Source organism: Chlorocebus sabaeus, chromosome 24, assembly GCF_047675955.1.
Source record: "Chlorocebus sabaeus isolate Y175 chromosome 24, mChlSab1.0.hap1, whole genome shotgun sequence".
NCBI lineage: Eukaryota > Metazoa > Chordata > Mammalia > Primates > Cercopithecidae > Chlorocebus > Chlorocebus sabaeus.
The window spans coordinates 81,134,201-81,146,909 of record NC_132927.1 but is presented as its reverse complement, the minus strand read 5'-3'; the positions used below and the strand labels follow the sequence as shown (position 1 = coordinate 81,146,909).

At 63.3% G+C, this 12,709-nt stretch overlaps 1 protein-coding gene across 4 annotated transcripts in view; it reads right to left on the bottom strand.

The window, feature by feature from the left end:
- Positions 1–12,709, bottom strand: part of INF2 (inverted formin 2) — a 29,791-nt gene that overhangs the window by 3,735 nt on the left and 13,347 nt on the right. The window contains exons 3-22 of one of the 4 annotated variants that reach the window (XM_007987990.3): positions 12,372–12,487; positions 12,138–12,297; positions 11,633–11,666; positions 9,472–9,613; positions 8,616–8,757; positions 7,713–8,414; positions 7,133–7,284; positions 6,988–7,049; positions 6,329–6,431; positions 6,005–6,090; positions 5,522–5,622; positions 4,766–4,836; positions 4,585–4,692; positions 4,060–4,130; positions 3,195–3,315; positions 2,756–2,920; positions 2,438–2,540; positions 2,142–2,303; positions 882–1,535; positions 398–454 (exon numbers count right to left, since the gene is read on the bottom strand). In XM_007987990.3, coding sequence (XP_007986181.2) covers positions 399–454; positions 882–1,535; positions 2,142–2,303; positions 2,438–2,540; positions 2,756–2,920; positions 3,195–3,315; positions 4,060–4,130; positions 4,585–4,692; positions 4,766–4,836; positions 5,522–5,622; positions 6,005–6,090; positions 6,329–6,431; positions 6,988–7,049; positions 7,133–7,284; positions 7,713–8,414; positions 8,616–8,757; positions 9,472–9,613; positions 11,633–11,666; positions 12,138–12,297; positions 12,372–12,487 — 3,311 coding nt within the window. In that variant the 3' untranslated portion in view covers position 398. Of the gene's footprint in view, positions 1–397; positions 455–881; positions 1,536–2,141; positions 2,304–2,437; positions 2,541–2,755; positions 2,927–3,194; positions 3,316–4,059; positions 4,131–4,584; positions 4,693–4,765; positions 4,837–5,521; positions 5,623–6,004; positions 6,091–6,328; positions 6,432–6,987; positions 7,050–7,132; positions 7,285–7,712; positions 8,415–8,615; positions 8,758–9,471; positions 9,614–11,632; positions 11,667–12,137; positions 12,298–12,371; positions 12,488–12,709 lie in introns of all 4 variants that reach the window. The other 3 variants (XM_073011370.1, XM_073011372.1, XM_073011371.1) reach the window with 3 other exon arrangements.

The window sequence follows — 12,709 nt, the reverse complement described above, 5'->3', positions numbered from 1 at the left end:
GGTTACTGGAACTGCAGTTAGGGCCAGGGCACCAGACAGGAGCAACCTCAGCCTGTCCTGCCAGCCAGGAGGTCCCGCCCACGCCCCGGATCCTGCTCACTAAGGGAGCCCAGCTAGCCCTGCCACCTGCCCTCCCGAGGCCTGCATGCCTGGAGCCAGCGCAGAGGTTGTGTCTTGCCTGCGGAAGGCACCAGGTGAGCAGGTAACCTGCGGAGAGGGAGGGGACAAAGGGGAGGAGCCCACCACCAGGGCTGCAGGAGAGGCGAGGCCACACTGATGCACCACGAGGGCTGGAGAGAAGCCAGGTTAGTGTCCCGGAGGGGTGTGGGCAGCAAGCTCTGTCCCCGCTGCCCTTTAGCTGCTGTTAGCCCCCACGGAGTGCCAGCTGCGTACATACCTTACTGGATCACACACAGTTTCTTTGTTTTATTATCATCAGAATCAGGGGGAACCTCTGCTTTCAAATAAAAGAAATGCACTCAACGGCTTATCACACAGGAGCAACCCTGACTCAGAGTGGGTGGGGCTGGGGGGCCCGGGACAGCCATGCCAACACCCTCGGAGGGCTGCCTGGTTCTCTGGCCACTGAGCTGCATGGCAACCACTAGCCTGGGACCTGGTGCCCAGTGTCTGCCCCTTACTCCCTAACGGAGGTGGCGTGAAGGTGGGAATTAGCGGGTTGGAGAAACAGTTGCATGGGCCACGGCAGCCCAGAAAGCCACCCCCCGGTGGATGCACTGCTGCCTCCTCTCCCGCGCTGCGCCCAAGTCACCTGTCCTGGGTGCTGCTGGAACTTGCAGTGCCCAGTGGGGAAGGGGAGGGACCGGCTGGGTGCCAGCGCCCTGGCATGGGACGGTACCCAGGGCCCCTCCCTGAGTTACCTTCCTGGCTCCTGGAGGGACGCTTCTTCCGTCGCTTGCCAGTCCCCTTTGAGGCCCGGCCCTGGGCCCTGGGGAGTGTGCCCGACCCCGAGGAGTCGGTCACTGCATCCTCGGAGAAGGACTTGTCCAGGGATGTGTCCAGCGCGGACTCTGGGGCTGTATCCTCCTCGTCCTCATCCCCATCCTCACCCGGGCCTGCCGCAGGGGGTCTGGCACCACGGCTGTGGACTGCGTCCTCCAGCCCCTCGCTTGTGCTGTCGGCCTCGGCCTGGAGGACGCCCAGCAAGGACGTGGGATCCTTGGCATCTTGGCTTGAACTTCCAGCTGCAGGGGGCTTGTTGCTGGAGAACTTGAGGGGCTTCAGGGCCTGAGCATCTCCCAGAGTCACTGGCCAGGCCCCCTCCAAGGGTTGGGGGCACTGGGCATCCTCGGTGGTTAGGACGTCGCTGGCATCCTCATACCAGGAAGAACGCCTCTCCAGGGGCGGGGGACCACCCTCCTCCGACTGCCCCAGCGTGGGCTGAGGGCAGGGGGTCACGGCGTCTACAAGGTCCCAGCCCCGGGACTCGCTGGCCATTGTAGCATCAAGGTCGGGCTTAGAGGCGGGACAGTGTGTGCCACCCACGGGGTCTCCTGCAGAGTTACTGGTGGCCACTGTATGGAGGGACATGCCAGTGAAGGGCAGGCACCCTGCCCCCGAGCCAGCCCAAGCGCAGCCTCCTCCATCCCGCTGTCTACCTGAACGCCCTGCAAAGCCTCCTCCCCAGGAAGCCTCCTCTGATGTCTCAGAGCAGGACCTGGCCTGGCCTCAGCGTCCTTGGTCGGTCTACACTGTGGCAGGGCGGGGGACACTGGGCCACACCATCCCCAGCACCCTGAGGCAGCCACCCCAGGAATGGGGTCCTCCCACCAGGGCCTTGCCGCCTGCCTTTCCTGCCACCTCTAGCACCCTCAGCCCAGGGGCATCTGTCAGTGGGCCTGGCCTCATCTCTTAGGAGCCCAGCAGGCTGGGCCACTGCTTCAGCACTCGGGGCAGGGCCTGTTGTTACAGTGGAGGAGTTGGAGTGAGTGGAGGGAGGGATGAGGGATGAGAGCTGAGCGGCCACCACCTGCCCCCTCGGCTGTCCCTAGTCTTAGGGGCCTCCAGGGTGGTCCAGGGAGATGAGGGGGCTTTCCAGTGAAGTCAGGAGGGCTTCCTAGAGGCACAGGGTAGGGACAGTGGCAAGGGGACCATGAGGAGGCTGTGGGAGAGGGTCTTACCAGGCTCTGTGGCTCTTGGGGGGTCCATGGAGGCCACCTTGCTGCCCCCGTCGGTGTCCCCGCGGCCCCGGGCCGTCTTCCGCAGCTGGAAGCCCTTCCTGATGTCGGCCAGGAGGGCATCGATGACACACACCTCCTCCTGCTTCCCGGGCCCCTTCCTGACTGAGGAGTGTGGGACACTCAGAGAGCCGCATGGGGACCCTGGAGCCCACCTAGAGGGCTGGGGGTCGTGGGGAGGCTGGAGCAAGGATCCTGGAGCTGCCCCGTCCCTGCCCAGCCGGCCGGCCCAGCCTCACCAGGCTTCCCGTCCTCTCCCCGAGGCCGCCGCGCCTCCTCCTCCGCCAGCTGCTGCTTCCTCCTCTCTGCCTTCGCTGCCTGCTCCTTCCGGTCCTTGTTCTCCTGCACTGGCAGATGTGGCCCCGTCACCCCAGCGTGGCACCCCTCAGGGGCTCCGTGGGCCTGGGCGTCACCCTCCCTGAGCCTCAGCAGCGCAAGGCCCACATGGCTGTGTCCACCCGACGAAGGGTGCCTCTGCCCTTCCTGCTGGAGGAAGGTCAGAGGCCTCAGGACCCCACTCTAGCCGGACAGGCTGTGCCCTGCCAGGCTGCCCCCACCTTCAGGGCGCGGAGGAAGAGGTCCCGGAAGGCCTTCATGGTGCCGAACGTGTCCTCCAGGGACAGCTGCCGGGCGTCCTCACACAGGTAGTCGGCCAGCTCCCGCTGCTTCTGCTCAATGGCCTCAAACAGCTCGTCTAGTGCCCGGAAGGCCGAGATGCTGGCCTGGGGGTAAGGACACGTGATGGTCCTGTGAGAGCCCCGCGTGGGCACCACCTAGGGTTAGGCCCTGGGTTGCAGGAGGGTGGTGGCCACAGGGACAGGCCCCGAGGACAGTGGTCTCTGAGAAGGAGCAGGGGCCTGTACCCTGACTGTGCACACCTGGGGAACCTCGGTCCCCAGGATCCACCCTGGAGCCAGGAGACAGCAGAGCCACTCGCCCGGCTCGCTTGATCAGGGCAGCCTCTCCTGCCAGCCCCAGGCCCAGGTGCCCACTTGCCTGGAGGCGCTCAGTGTACTGCTCCTGGACCTCGGCCACCGAGGCAGACACCTTCCGCTCAGTCTCCAGAAGCTTCTTCAGGTTGGAGCTGGCCTCTGAGCGGATGATCTCCAGGTTGATCCTGAAAGGTGAGGAGGGCCAGGCAGAGACAGCAACAGCTGACGTCAGCCTTGCTGGGACAGGGGAGCCCCTCCCCTGCACACACCCTGGTGTCCCACTGTGCACACTGCAGGCTGCACTCTGAGGCCCCACGTGCAGTGTTGGGGTTGAGTGCCTGTTCCAGCCAGCCCTCAGCCCCCTGTGGGCGTCTGAGCGGGGACCCTAATGGTCAGCCTGTCCTACTTGCCTAGCTGCTCAGCTCTCCCAAGACTGAGCAGCTCCTGGGCCAGAGAACCTTCCAGGGCAGGTGGAGCCCGGGAAGGACCCTGTGCTAGGGGCCCGGACTGTGTAGTGGGGTGGCCCAGGCTGCCCTCCTGCCTGGGTTGTGTGACCCAGGAGGTGACACTGCTTTCCTGGGCCTCTTTTTCCTCATCTATACGATGAGGGAGGCCCGAGCCTGCTCGCGGCTGTGGTGAAGGTTCAACTTGTGAAGGGGCTGCACTAGACCTGCCCCTGGTGTGACCCTGACCTGGCCAGCCCTTGCCCCCTCTAGGCCTGTTTCCTCGCTGAAGTCAGAAGGGGATAGGCCATGGCAGACACGGTCCTATCCCAGAAGGAAAGCGTTCTATTGGGCAGGGCTCCTAAGGGCGCCGGGGCTGTGCTGCCGCTGTGAGACTCAGTCCTGGCGGGCAGCCACCTCACTGGCTGGGGACGGAAGTCAGGCCCCCGCCTGGCTGAGGGGTGTGGGTTGGCAGGCGCTGCCTACCCTGCCGCTTGTGAGGGCTGCTCCAGGTCCCGGGGCAGCTGCAGGAGGTCCGGATGGCTCTTTTCCGCTTCCTGCAATGGGACACGTCCAGTGAGATCCACCGTGGCCACACTCTCCGCCTGGGGACGCCCCTGTTCCCACCCCCCCAGCTCTAACCCTTAGCAATTAAGGTCCAGAAAACCCCCAGCACTCTAGACCCTCAAATCTTTCCCTTGGGCCTGGCTATGACTTTGTGGTGTTTCTGCTTTTCCTAGGGACTGTCCCCCCAGACCAGGGGTAGGTATCCTGGGGAGGGACAAGGCTCATTCAGGGGAGCCAGTGCTGCAGGAAGGAAGGGGTGCTGGGAGGGATGGGGGCACGGCTCTGACTGAGGCTGCTGGCTCTAGATGGGGTCCTGAGACAGGGAGACCGGCGGCCTGAGTGGTGGGCACAGGGGGGTATGGCCTCTACACCTCTACACTGCAGGCCCGGGGGGCTTGAAGCCCTGCCATCGTGCCCCCGCTGGTGCCTGCCGCCTCGGCCCACCTCCAGCACGTGGTGCAGCAGCGTCACACGGTTCTGCTGGGACTTGGTCTCCGTGAGCTTCAGCAACGTGCTGATCTTGAAGCCGTCAGCATCGCCCGTGTGGCTGCCCTGGGAGAGCCCGGGAGTGAGTCTTGCAAGCCCCAGGCAGGCCAGGTGGGATGGGGAGCTGCCCCTGACTTACGTAGTTGAGGAAGTTCCCAATTCTCAGGATCAGCTGGCAGAAGACGGGCAGCTGGCGGCTGGTGAGCAGGCCTGCAGAGGCAGCCAGGGCTGGAGAAGGGCTCTTGGTTCGGAGCCCCCAGATGCCCTGGCGGTGGGGTGTGCCAGTGCCCCTGTACTCCCTGGCTCCTCCCCAGGCTCAGCCCAGCACCATAAGGGACACATGACAGGGCCTGGGGACTGCAAACCCTCCACCGATGGGAGTGGACACCTACAGTGTGCCTGACAGATGTGAACTGGTCCGTACCTGTCCCTCTCCCTGCCCAGTGGCTGTGGCAGGTCTCCGAGGATCCCCTTTCAGAGATGGTATCCGTGTGTGTGCACTTGTGTCTGTACATGTATGTGAGAGTGTGTGTGTGTGGGGGCGTGTATGTGTCTGTCCTGTGTGCATATGTGTGACTGTGCTCGTGAGCTTCTGTGTGTGCACGTGCCTGAGAGTGGCGGTGTGCATGTGTGTGCACGTATCCGAGAGTGGCAGTGTGCGCATGAGTGCACGTGCCCAAGAGTGGTGGTGGGCATGCATGTGTCTGTGCGTCCAGCAGGTGTGTGCACCAAGGTGGTGGCAGCAGGGTGGTTTCTGGAGTGGTGAAGGCTGGCACCCTTGGGTGCTCTTAGCAGCCATTATGATATTGGCACTAGCAGGGGCCCCAAGCAGCCCTCCAGCTCTAGTTCGGAGGCCTGTCCCTCCTGCACACGTGCCCCACTTGGCCCCACTCACTTTCGCAGGCGGCCAGCACCAGCTGGGCCTTGGGCCGCACCATGTCCAGCACGGCGGCCGCGCCCTCACACAGCAGCATGCACTCGATGCGCAGCTGGTAGCTGGGGATGGTACGGACAGGGATCAGTGGCCTGAATCTCCCCCCCGTCCCTGCCAGAGGGGCACTCAGCACAGGGCTCTGGCTTGGGTGGTGGGCAAAGGGAGGGGGTTTCCACTGCCTGCCCCGTCCAACAGGCACCCTCCTGGGCCTGCGCAGAGCGGGATCCAATTGCTCCAGAGGCCTCGAGCCTCACACTTTGAGGGGAAAGACTGGGGGCAGGGCTCGAGTGATGTTTAGAAGCCCGACAGCTGCAACATCGCTCCTGGAGCCCGGGGCAGCCATTGGCACAGCCCCTTCTCCACCTTGGTTGGGCCCTGCTCCCTATTCCTGCTCTCCTCCCACCTAGGGCCCAGGCCCTGGGGTCTGAGGGCGGCTGTGCTCACCAGGGAATGGCCAGCAGGAGGAGGTAGAAGTGGTCGGCATTGGCCAGCTTGGCTCGCTCCTCTGTGAATGCCCGCAGGTTTTCAATCTGCCAGGAGGAGGACGGCGTGTGGGATCCCCCCACACCAGCTTCCCACCCTCCCGGACTGCCCATTGGGCTCAGCCCCCCCAGTCCCATCACAGCTCCCCGTGGCTCACGGTTCACGGCAGAGGTGGGGCTGGGATGCCTCCTTTCTCTGTCTCCCTCCTGGGAGGAGCCCCGAGGACAGCCTCTCCCTTGGTTGGTGGCACTAACTGGGGGCAGGGGGTGGGGGTGGTCCTCTCACCTCGTGCTTCTCCGGAAGGAGCTTAAGGAGCTGTTTGAGAACCTCCACATCGAACTTGGTGGTATCGCCGGCCCGGATCATAGCAGCGACCTCCTCGTTGGAGCTGGAGCAGGGAGAGGACCGGGCAGGGGCGGGTGAACCATGAGTCAACCCCACCCAGCCTCTTTGGGACCCCGCCTGGCAGGGTCTCCCCACGCAGTCATGGGGTGGCCAGGGCAGGTGGGACACAGGGCGGTCGAGTTGTCTGCCCACAGTCATGCGGTGAAGGGGACCCAGACTGACTCCTACCCTCACTATCCCTCCATGGGCCCTGCTCAGGAGATGCAGGGTGGGTCAGTCTAGCCAGCTCCCTTGGGCCAGCGCTGGACACCCGAAGCAGGAAAGGACTAGGGGGCTGAGAGTCAGGGCCCAGGTCTTCGCCCTGGTTTAGCCACTGCTTGTCTGTGGCCTTGTGGGGAGGTCCCAGCGCTCTCTCCCCAGGAGGCTGGACAGCCCCTAGCTGGGGCAGCATGGGGCTATTACCGCCCACTATCCTGCCCAGGGGATGCAGTATGCACTTCCCATGGTGGCCTGCAGAGGGCACTGCTGGGCCCAAGTTGGGAGGCTCAGGTGGAGGTGAGGCTCCGTCGCCTGGGATGGGGGCCACCTCTGTCACTCACCACTTAAATTGCTTCAGGAAGATGTTGAGGTTCAGGCTCTTCTTGGCATCAAGGAAAGTGATCTGGAAAACCCCCCACCCAACAGGCTGGTACCGGAGGGTGACCTGGCAGGTGGCCCTGGTCTGAGTCCCCTCCCCGTCCTCACCTCCTTGGGCTCCTTCCTGGCTGGTGCGGCTGCTGTGGTGGGCTCCTTGGGCTTGGCCGCAGGGAAGGAGAAGAGCTGCTCGATGCTGGAGAAGTCAGGCTCCACAGTCTCAGCATCGGGGCTGCTCAGGGACGCCCACATAGAGTTGTGCTCTGTTGGGTGGGCACATGGCCAGTGAGGCTCTTGCAGCCCCGGGGCCTGGTGATCTAGCAGGCAGGGATTGGAGCCTCCCAGAGGGTCTGAAGGATGACCTGCCTGGGGCCCAGCAGGTCCAGCATACCAGCAGGCACCCTACCTCCCTACCTGAGGACCTGTAGCCGGGCCCCAGGGCACCATGGCATCCCAGAGGCACTGGCTCACGGGAGCAAGTGGAAGGGGGTCCTCAGAGGTAGCCCCCGCCCTGCTCCTCCCCCGTCCCCACCTCAACCACAGGCGCCGAGCCCAGAGCAAGGGCCAGGCTGCCCTGGCCTCGCACGGGCCGGACACGCACACAAGTTCCATGTGCCACCTGCCCCTCTCCCCAGCAGAGACCAGCCCCTGTCCTAGAGGAAGCTTCTCTTGGGGGTCTGGGGACCCTCACCACGTGCCACATTGGATGGCAGCTTCTGCCAGTTCAGTTTCTTCATGCGCAGTGTGGGTGGGTTCACCCGCCGATGTCTGGGGACCCAGGCGGAGCCCAAGCTGTGGTCCACCTGGGACACGATGACCTCCTCCACGCCTCCCGCCACAGGGGGGCGGCAGGTGCAGGGCAGCAGTGGAGGTGGGGGTGGAGGAGGGCCCCAGCCCATACCAGGCAGCAGGGGTGGGGGTAGGGGCGGGCATCCCATGCCCGGGAGTGGTGGAGGTGGTGGGGGTGGGAACTCACAGGAGCTTGTCAGGGGTGGTGATAGAGGAGGTGCTGGGGGGACTGTGGCCCCCAGGTCTGGCAGGGGTGGAGGTGGGGGTGGGGGAGGAGGGGGAGGGGGCTCAGCACTAGAACCAGGGAGCAGGGGGGTGAGTGGGGGAAGAGGGGACGCCTGCTGCTCCAGGGTTCTCGGCTGCGAAACTTTCAGGACGCTGTCACTCTGGGTGTGGTCTACGGGCTCACAGGCAGCAGCTGCTGCTGGCTGCTGGCCCTCCACGCTGGGCTTGGGGGTTGTAGTGTTTTGCGGGGAGCTGCCCCTCTGGTTCTGGCCTAGGTTGGCCTGGACGCTTTTATGGGCCTTGACCAGGGGGCTCGGTCTGGGTCGCCCCTTGACAGACAGAAGCCGCTCAACCACTTCCTCCAGGGTGCATTCCTGGGCTGCAGTAGGGGATGTCCAGGGTCAAGGGAGAAGGGAGCGGGGGAGGGAGGGATGGGGGCTTGAGGAGGAGGCAGGAAAAAGTGGCCACCTCCCCTAGGCAGACGATGGGTTGGGGCCAAGGACAGGCCCCCTCCCCCGTGGTCTAAGACCCCAGTGTCTGCCCACCAGGCTGTGCCTACACCCCTGCCCCACCCCCTCACCATCGCTGGCCAGGAGCACGGCCCGGTTCACCAGGCTCTCCAGGGCCTCCCAGAGCAGCTGGCTGGAGCGGAGGCTGGGCTCCAGGTGCAGGAGGCCCTGCAGCACTGACAGGAGCTGGGCGGACACCGGGGAGCAGCTCACCTGGACGGGCGAATGTGGGGTGCGGGTCAGCAGCCGGCCCCTCCCCGGTGGACTGAGAACTGTTGGCCCATCTGCCAGGGCATCCAGCCCCATCACCCCCTCTATTCCCACAGATCCCTAGAGATGAGAGCCTCAGCGACTGTGGTACTGGTGACATGTGGGACTGTCCTGTGCATTATGGGATGTTAAACAGAACCCCTGGTCTCAACTTACTCAATGCCAATAGTACCCCCTGCCTAGTCATGGCAGCCAAAAATGTCTTCAGATGTTGCCAGATGCCACCTGGGGACACAACTGCCCCCCAGATGAGAGCTGCCAGGTTCAGGGAACGAAGGGAGGGCCTGAGTTTGACGGGAATTCAGCCTTAGCCCCTCACCAGGCCCTGAGGCCTCTGAATCCCACCTGATGGGGACTGGGTAGCTGAGGCCCAGGACAGTACAGCCGGCTGTGGGCCGCACTGGTCTTTGGAGCCCCGTCCTTCTGGGTCCTGAGGCCCTGGCTTTGCCCCCAGGCTGCCCACTCTAGGCACCAGCTCCCTTTCCAACCCCTGGCCCCTTGCTGCTCCCTGGAGTCTCACCCCAGAGCTGGCGCCACGGCCAGGCCACAGCAGGGTCTGACCAGGGCAGGGAGGACCGTTCCAGGCCCAGCCTCGGGACCTCAGGGCCACAGCCTGCAATGGAGGGTTGCCCTCCGATCCTCCAGCCCCCAGCCCACCTTGTGGAACAGGGAGGCAAAGACCTCCTGGTGGCTGCTCATGTCGACCCCACCAGAGACTCGCAGCAGCTCCTCCTCGTCCTCAGCCTTAGCCTCCTCGAAGGCCTCCAGCTGGATCAGCAGGTCGGCATCCTCCAGGTCTCTGTGTGGGAGATGCCAGGTGGGCTGAGCCTGCTGCTGCTGCCACCAACACGTAGACGGGGCAGCCCGGGTCGGCACCAGTGTACCAGCCCTGCTCAGCCCACCCAGGACTCTGAGCCAGCTCGTGGCCAGCTGTGGCTGACATGTGGCCCACATAGCCAGGGATGGCGGGCTAAGAGTGGCAGCTCCCAGGTCAGTGCCTTGCGCCGTGACAGGCTGCCCCGGGGAAGGGGAAGGGCGAGTATTCCCACTCCCGTCGAGTAACATGCACTAAGGCCTGGGGAGGTGGCACACAATGGAACCGGGCCGTGACCTTGGGGGAGGGAAGGCCCTCCTCTGGGAGCTGTGTGGCCACAGTGAGGACCACACCTGAGGTGGGTTCACAGGGCTGCATGGATACAGGAGGGGCGGGGCTCTGGCCTGAGTAGGAGGGACCTTAGTGTTCACTGGGCCTAGGACTTGCCAGTCATCTCAGTCTGGTCAATGAGCAGAGCCCTCTGCAGGCAGAGCCGGCCCCCTTCAGCCCACACTGGCGGGGCACAGGCACTCATGCGGGCAAACTTTCCCTGAGGCCATTTCTTTTTTTTTTGAGATGGAGTCTCACTCTGTCACCCATGCTGGAGTGCAGTGGTATGATCTCGGCCCACTGCAACCTCCTGGTATCCACCGATTCTGCCTCAGCCTCTTAAGTAGCTGGGATTATAGGCACATGCCACCACGCCTGGCTAATTTTTGTACTTTTAGTAGAGATGGGGTTTCACCACGTTGGCCAGGCTGGTCTCGAACCCCTGACCTCAGGTGATCTGCCCATCTTGGCCTCCCAAAGTGCTGGGAATACAGGTGTGAGCCACTGCGCCTGGCTGCTGAGGCCATTTCAACACAAGGCGTTCTAGCCCTGGGCTCCTCCAAGCTGACTCCCCTGAGTACAGTCCTGACTGAGGCCTGGGATAGAGCTTCCCAGCTATGTGGGTTCTCAGCAGGGCTGCAAGATTTAGCAAATGAAACTACAGAGTACCTGTTCAATTTGAATTTCAGACAAACAACGAATAACTTTTGGCATAAGTATATCCCATGCAACATGTGGGATATATTTACACGAAAACATTGTCTGTTGTGTATTGAAACCTGAATGAACTTCATGCCCCATACAGTACCTGGCAACCCTAGTTTCTTTTTTTAAAAAAATTTATTTTAGACTCAGGGGGTACATGTGCATGTTTGCCACATGGTACACTGTGTAACGTAAGGGATTAGCCTTCTAGGGCAGTGGTCCCCAGCCTTTCCGGCACCAGGGACTGCTTTTGTGGAAGACAATTTTTCCATAGACTGGGGTGACGGGAATGGTTTAGGGATAAACCTGTTCCACCCCCGATCATCAGGCATTAGATTGTCATGAGGAACCTGGATCCTTCGTGTGCGTGCGCAGTGAGAATTTAATGCGGTGCTGATCTGACGGGAGGCGGAGCTCAGGCGGGAATGCCTGCCCACCACTCCTTTTCTGCTGCATGGCCCGGTTCCAACAAGCCATCTACCGGTCCACAGCTGGGGGGCTGGGGACCCTTGTTCTAGTGGGCCTGACACCAAGTAGCAATGAACACCGTGCCTGTAGGTAGTTTTTCAACTCTCGCTCCTGAAGCCCGTGTCCCTGTCTCCATCTTGCATCCACATGAATCACCCTGTAGGTCCCTCTTACTGGCATTTCATTTTCTGTTTCTGGGTTGGTTCACTTAGGATCACGGCCTCTAGCTCCATCCACGGTGTGCAAAGGATATGAGCTCATTCTGTCCTTTCTATGGCTGCTGCAACCCTAGTTTCTGTGGGCAGCTGCCCAGGACAGTGAGCTGGACTCTAGCCTGAGACCTGGCTTCTGGCTGGAACCCCTGGGGTTACTCCGGGGGAGCCACCTCCCTGCCATCTGGAGATGCTGCTTAGGTGAGGTGGCTGGGATCCAAAGGGCAGGTGGGCCTGGCCCTGGGAGCAGTAAGGGGCAGCCGGCAGGACCGCCACAGTGGGGACTCACCGCAGGCGAGCTAGGACATCCAGCAGCTGCAGCCCTGCGAAGGGACGGACAGGGTCAGAGAATTTGGAGGCCACACCCCACCGTCCCCAGTTCACTTCTGCCACCCAGAGCACCCAGCCTGCTCTGCTGCAGTCACAGGACACCAGAGACCTGAGGCTCCAGAGGGGAAACATGAGGGGAGATGTCGCGCTGGACACACAGCGATGCTTACTCAGGGCTCACTGCCAGAACAGGCAGGGTGGGAACCAGGTCTCAGGCCCCCGTCCCGCTCCACTGCCTGGCCAGCCTCGTGACTGAAAACAGTCCAGGGTTGACCCCCAGGCGTTCTGAGGCCCATGTCCATCGAAGGGGCAGGTGGTGGCAGGCCCGAGATGGTGCCTTCCTCTGGGGCCCTGGGCCGGGGGCAGGTTTTGTGGCGCTTCCACCTCCCCAGGTGGATGCAGCATGGGATGCACTGGCCAAGAGGCGGGCAGGAGCGGGCATGCAGCCCAGGGCAGGTGCTTACCGATAAACTCATTCCGCAGCTGGGTGCGCGTGCGCAGGTCCTCGGGGCCCAGGATGACGGCGTTGATCACGCTGAGCAGGGTGACTACGTAAGGCACGTTGTCGCTGCCGGAGAGCTCGTTCATGACAATGCTGAAGCGGTACTGCTGGCTGCACACCGTCTGCGGGGAGGGCGGGGTCAGGGCACACCCAGGCAGGGAGCCCCACGTGCCCAGGCCCAGGCCCTGCCGCCCACCTTGTAGTGGTCCAGGGCGTCCAGGGTCAGTGCGTGGCCCTCGGGAGAGTAGATGCACAGGGCGGCCAGCAGCTCAAACACCTGCTTCTTCACCATCACGTTGGATGTGTCCAGGGCTGCCAGGGTGGAGTGGGCAGGCTCAGCAGGGCCAATGCACCCTTTCCTATGCCTGTGCAGCTGGGCTCAGGGCTGTGGCTCTGGGCCTGGCAGGCAGATGCCAGGGAGTGCCGGGCACTTGTCCGTGGCCCACCGCAGTGCTGAACAAAGGGCTGGGACCCAACGAGCTGCCCACTCCTCGGTGTCCTGACTCTGCTCCTAGACCACAGGGCCAGACCCTG